At 23.5% G+C, this 6,000-nt stretch overlaps 1 protein-coding gene across 1 annotated transcript; it reads left to right on the forward strand.

Annotated features, from left to right (window-relative positions):
* Positions 1-1,148: 1,148 nt before the first annotated feature.
* On the forward strand, positions 1,149-4,187 carry LOC112598524 (keratin, type II cytoskeletal 2 epidermal-like). The gene is made up of 4 exons (XM_025345025.1): positions 1,149-1,343; positions 1,429-1,486; positions 2,957-3,440; positions 3,853-4,187. Exons 2-4 carry the CDS (start codon positions 1,431-1,433, stop codon positions 3,994-3,996), a joined length of 684 nt encoding a protein of 227 aa, XP_025200810.1. The 5' UTR covers positions 1,149-1,343; positions 1,429-1,430; the 3' UTR covers positions 3,997-4,187.
* The last annotated feature ends 1,813 nt before the right edge of the window (positions 4,188-6,000 follow it).

Raw genomic sequence — 6,000 nt, forward strand, 5'->3', positions numbered from 1 at the left:
CTCATCTACCAATTTTTTTCTTTGGTACGTAAGATTTAATCAAATATAACATTCTATTAAAAAATAATTATATAAATGATAAATATGTATATAATTATTATAATTGTATAATATTATGCACAGTTATGATATAAAATATTATAATAATTAATCAATACTCAATTATGTTTCACTGACATCTGATCCTCATGAATATTTCTGCGGTTTTCAAGTAAAAAGTATTAAATCTTAAATGATATTGCAAAAATACATGTGAACATACTGTAGTACATAATTGTGTATAATTGGATAACTTTTTTACTCCTTAAATATATTACACTATGAAAAAATTTTTGTTTAACAAAAACTTAACTCTACAGAATAGAGAAAAATCAGGATTTTATACCTGAGAATTATAACATAAATAATATATAGCGTATAGGTAATTTTATAAATATATAAATATTATAAGAATGTAATACTCTAAAACATTTATAAAACACCATGTCGATTTAATTTCAGACATATTTATACATACCTATATGTTGTTAAAAATTATCAAAATCTTTACTCAAGAAACAGTATGCATATGATCTATAGTACCTATTCATCTCGATTTTCTATCAACTAAATCAAATTTGCAAATTATAATAATATTACATAATAAAAACATATAAGTATCTACAAGTATACTATATAAGTGATAGAGCGAATATGCCTGTGAAAAACTGAATTGTACAATATAATACATAAATAATCATATATTATTAAATTATATTATAATTTGGTTGGAATAATTTTAGAATAAAAATATTATACAATTATGTCATATAGTTTTAAAAATAAACTCAACATTTTTCGGTTTGGGATTACAATATAGGTACCTAAATAATTAGAGCTTTAGGTATCTATCCTTAAATCTAATAACTCATATTAATATATACATCGACAATAGATAGTTAAAATAGTTATATACCTATATGGCTATATATCATTGTTTTTTTAAATGTATGATTTATATATATACACAAAATAATACAATAAAAGTATTATATATCGTTACCCGTTAACCAATTAATCTTTATTTTAAAGTCTTTATACTATACTTAATATTTGTATTTTTTTTTCTATGTTTTTATAATTTTTGCAGAAATAATATAACATTGTAATTGAATTATCTGGACCGTTGCGATTTTATAAAGTGTAATTATTTGAATTTGTATGTTCTAATAATTGTGACAGTTTTGACTGTGTAATGTCAAAATGAGTATAACTTGACGTTTCTTGTTTTTGACATTCTACTCCGATACGGTTCTACAGCTAAAAGTAACGGAAATACGACTACTGGTCAGAAGTTCTTGGAAGTAGGATAATTTTAAAATTTATTATAAATAATCGGAAACATTCAAAAGTAAACATTATATACTACTACACTAGTCACGATTACAGCTATGAACGTGGATAGATCTTATGGTATTGACGATTATCAACCATCCAGAGGCAATGGGTAAGCAACAATAATAATAAATTTTATAAAAAATCTAAATAATATATAGTTTTAATTTATTTGCTGCTAGAAATAATTTTTATAGATAAATAAAGTATTGACTACATTTAAAATAAATTACAAAAATATTAATAAATCACTAAAAAAATACAGCACTTATACTCGTATTATTTTGTCATTATTAACTTTCATTATTTATTATGTTTAAAATAAACAGTATTTAACAAACTAAAATATAATATAAATATCTATATATAAAGTACTAAAGGAAATAATATTATTTATTCAACAATCCAAATATTTCAAACCATCGATTGGTTAAAATTAAGGCAATGATTTTTTACTGTTTAGCAAGCATTCTTAGAAGCAAAATTCATATAAATTATTTTATGGTTAGAAATAAAAAATTTTTTTTAATTTTGTGCCTAAGATTCGAAAATTTAATAAAAAGTCCTTTATAAGTTTTACAACTTATATATACAAATTCTACCGTAAAGCCAAATTAATTTATTAGGAGCATTTAATTTTAAATTTTACATTATTGAATATTCACTCTTAAAATAATTATTTCTTCTTAAAAAATGTTTTGATATCTTGTTGTATTTAAAAAATAATAACAATAAATACTTGATATTTTCACCAAATGTTTATGATATAATTTTAATTATACGATAATATATGTTCAAAGTTTTTAACTTTTTTAAGTTATTTATAGCTTGACAAATTTTTAATTTTTTTTTCTTTAATTATTCCATAATTCTTGAAAATTGAGTATAGAATTTCATGCCGAAACTATAAAATTTAAAACTTTTTTTATAAACAATTATTTTTTATAAACGTTTTAATTTCAAATTTGGACAAAATTAATTATTTTGATTTAATTTAAAAATGTTTACGTATATTATTAAAACATTATGATTTTTACTATACGCAATGACATTTTAAATTTATTTTAAGATATTATTTTTTTACGGCATTTACAGAAAGATTTTATTACATTTTTAATTTTAAGTTAGCTGTATAATAAATTAATATAATATGGTAAAAATATATAAATATTAATAATCAAATACTAATAAAATAATAAATATAATATTTCCGCAAAGAATTCTATCAATTTACTGTAATTAAAAGTAAAAAAACATGAAATATAGTTTTTGATTTAGACTGATAAACCATTAAGAATTCATTAAGAATCGATATATCATTGAATTTAAATTTTAACGTACCCTTTTTAGTCCCACCGATACCTAATTTACAGAAGATCGATAACCATTTGCCTACCTTTTCTTATTATATTTTTGTAAAAAAAAAATATAACCGTCATACTTGGTTTGATCGATTGTACGTATGACATGTCAAATAAATGTTTTAAAATATTGGTATAATAAAACATTATTTTTTGGTCATATTTTATTTTTAAATGAAACATAATGTTATATATAATAGTAATGTATATATTTTTTACAGTTTAGGTTTTGGCCTAGAACCGTCAACATTTATTTCGGTACTGGCATTCCTAGCGTTCCTTCTACATGCGCTATTAATACTACTTATACCAACTCTAAAGTCGTTTTTTACCGGACCTTTTTTTGGCCATGGGATTGGTTATAGTAATGGATTCGGTGGTGGAGGATTCGGAGGAGGGCCTGGATTTGGTGGTGGAAGTTATGGAGGTCTGCAAAACGGAGGCTACGGGACCGTCAGTGGTTTCGGTTACGGGGCCGTTCCGTCCATATTGGGTGGTGTCAACAGCATATTGGGTACAGGGTTATTGGGCACGACAGGGTTATTGGGCACGGGGCTGTCTGGACTATTTGGTCCTGGAGTTGCAGGCTTAGGGGCCGCTGCGCCAGCGGCTGCGGCGTCAACACCGCTGGTTACTCGAGGTGCGAGTAGAAGTAGAACAGTCGACAAGAAAAACAAAACGTGGATGTCTGAAGATGAAACGCAAGTGAGTTAAATTTAAAAAAAAAATGTATAATTGAACTTATATCTTATAGGAACCAAGTACGCGAACTTACACCGGATGAATACAGATATGTCATTATTATTATTCCCCCCCCCCCCCCACATAGTCTAAATATTACTAAGCAAATTTCTGCTTCCGTAAACAATAACATATTTAGGCATATCGCATATTATAGCCATGTGAATATGAATGTTTATACAACTACCGTTATTTTCAACATCCTCACACTTGCTGAATATAATATTATCTTTGTAAACAAACTTAATTGAATGCACTATGTACATTGTATACAATATTGTATTATTGCATTAATATTGTATATTACTTACACATACATATATTTAAATGTAAGGAGAACACAATGTACATAATAAGAAAATGTATAATTTTTCAGGTTAAACCTACAAATAATGAAGTAGACGAGTCGACTGGACGAAGTATGAAGGCAACCAGATTGCTGAGTAAATGCAATTTTTACTTTTGTTTATTTGGAAAAACGAAATTTGATCATATGTTAGTGTTACGAGAACGTAAATGATAATATTATATATATACAATATATTATATCCTTATAAGTTATATCACGCCGACACCATGTTGGTCCTCATACATTCATAATACGAGTATAATAATAAAAACAATTTTATTCATAGTCACGTAGATACTTGAGTTGTCACTCGTCATTCATCAACTATGCGTATAAATATATATTTTACTCTGCTAAAACTTTAAAACTTACTCAATTATTTTAATATAAATGTCATTAGACTTTTGAAATATTTACATATTAACTCTATAATATGTATAATAAATAATAATTTTTCAAATCAAAATGTAATAATAGGACCATAAACCAGATATAAATATTCTATACATTTCATTGTATCATACAATAAAAAAACACTTAAGTACTAAATGTAATTATTGATGACGTTAAATATAAAACAATTGAGTAGATGCTTATAATAAATTGTTATAACAATATACTTATAAATAACTTAATAAGTTTATAACGATAATAGCTGGATTATATTTATTAATATAAGACTTCTCAATGAAATTAAATTGAATTAGGTAGACAAAAAAACTCATTTTTAATAATTCAAATCCAATTTTCAATTTTAAATCACAAATAAAAAAAGTTTTAGACCATAAAAATAATGTTTGTTATATATATATAAAATTATTAAAAGTTAATTACAATTTTGAGTGCTGTAATAACTTATAATTTGTCGTATGTTTATAATTGTATTCAAAGTACACGTTAAAATTAAAAATCTATCCTAAATTATATTATTATTTTATAATTAATATAAAATATTGTATACCTTCCTCAAAACCTAAAATTTAGTCTATAATTAACAAAATATTTACAGAAGAATAGTTTATTGTAAAATATAAACGAGTTTAACTTATAATTTATATTAAGATTATAGGGGGTGTTAAGTTCATTTAAAGGTGAAAGTTATGTGTTAATCTATATGATATATTAAGTTAAATAAAATGAATCTTTGTTAATTTAGAATAAAGTTATTTTTTTTTTAATATTATGGTAAAATTGGTACATTATACCTATTAATGTTAATTGTAGCATAATTATATAGTGTGCAAAGTAGTAATCGTAAAAACTGGATTGTTGTCTGGTGTTAATGCACTACTAATTTATTATAAAATAAAACCATTTTTTTCTCCTAATAAACCGTTTTTATTTTATTTTCATATCAAAATATTAGGAAGAAAAGCAGAACCACGTTATTAAAGAAAAAATTATATATTCAACTTTAAAAACTAAATTCAAACAAATTATATTTTAGGTATTTTTAGATTAAATATTTTCTCTGCAGTCACCACCTTTTTTAAAGCAGCAAAATTGCTTTAAAAGGTAGTTGCTGGCAGTAAATTGGATCTAATATTATTTTAAGGGATGAAAATTAAAAAAAGTTCCAATTAATTTTAAATAATCAGGAAAACGTAAACTTTTACATAAAACCGGTATTCATTAAAGACAATTTTGTTTTTTAGATGTTACTTTAAAATAATCAATTGTATTTTTTTTTTTTTTTTATAGATAATTGAAATGTTTGCAAAATATTTTTATTAGCATTTTCTACATAATATAATTTTTAAAATATTCTGACTACTATTTTTGACATTTTTGATTTTTATTATAATATTAATAAAAAAATTGTATTTTGCTTACTTAAAAACTGGATAATTGAATATAACATTCTTAGTAACTTGGCTATTTAATGAGATGATATTTTTGCTTTTATAATGTTTAGATATTTATCAAGTGTACTAGCAATTTAAACAGAAAAATTCCAAAATTGTGAATGTTTATTTTTATGCTCATTGTTTTAATTTATTGCTAGTAGATACATATGAACTTTTAGTAAAGATAAAAATTCTTTTTGATTTTTTAGGAATTATTCAGTTAACATGTTTTTTTTATTAAAGGAAGTGTAGTGTGGCATACGGTATTGGAAAGCATATTTTTTGAGACTAAAATTAATTTAAAATTTTTAAATCCATATATAATACA

Source organism: Melanaphis sacchari, unplaced genomic scaffold, assembly GCF_002803265.2.
Source record: "Melanaphis sacchari strain LSU unplaced genomic scaffold, SCAv2.0 Contig48_pilon_pilon, whole genome shotgun sequence".
In the NCBI taxonomy this organism is placed as follows: domain Eukaryota; kingdom Metazoa; phylum Arthropoda; class Insecta; order Hemiptera; family Aphididae; genus Melanaphis; species Melanaphis sacchari.

Coding starts and splice junctions, on each gene's coding strand:
- LOC112598524 (XM_025345025.1), top strand. CDS start 1,431: ATGAACGTGGATAGATCTTATGGTATTGACGATTATCAACCATCCAGA. Junction 1,487..2,956: donor CAACCATCCAGAGGCAATGG/GTAAGCAACAAT, acceptor TATTTTTTACAG/TTTAGGTTTTGGCCTAGAAC. Junction 3,441..3,852: donor TGTCTGAAGATGAAACGCAA/GTGAGTTAAATT, acceptor ATAATTTTTCAG/GTTAAACCTACAAATAATGA.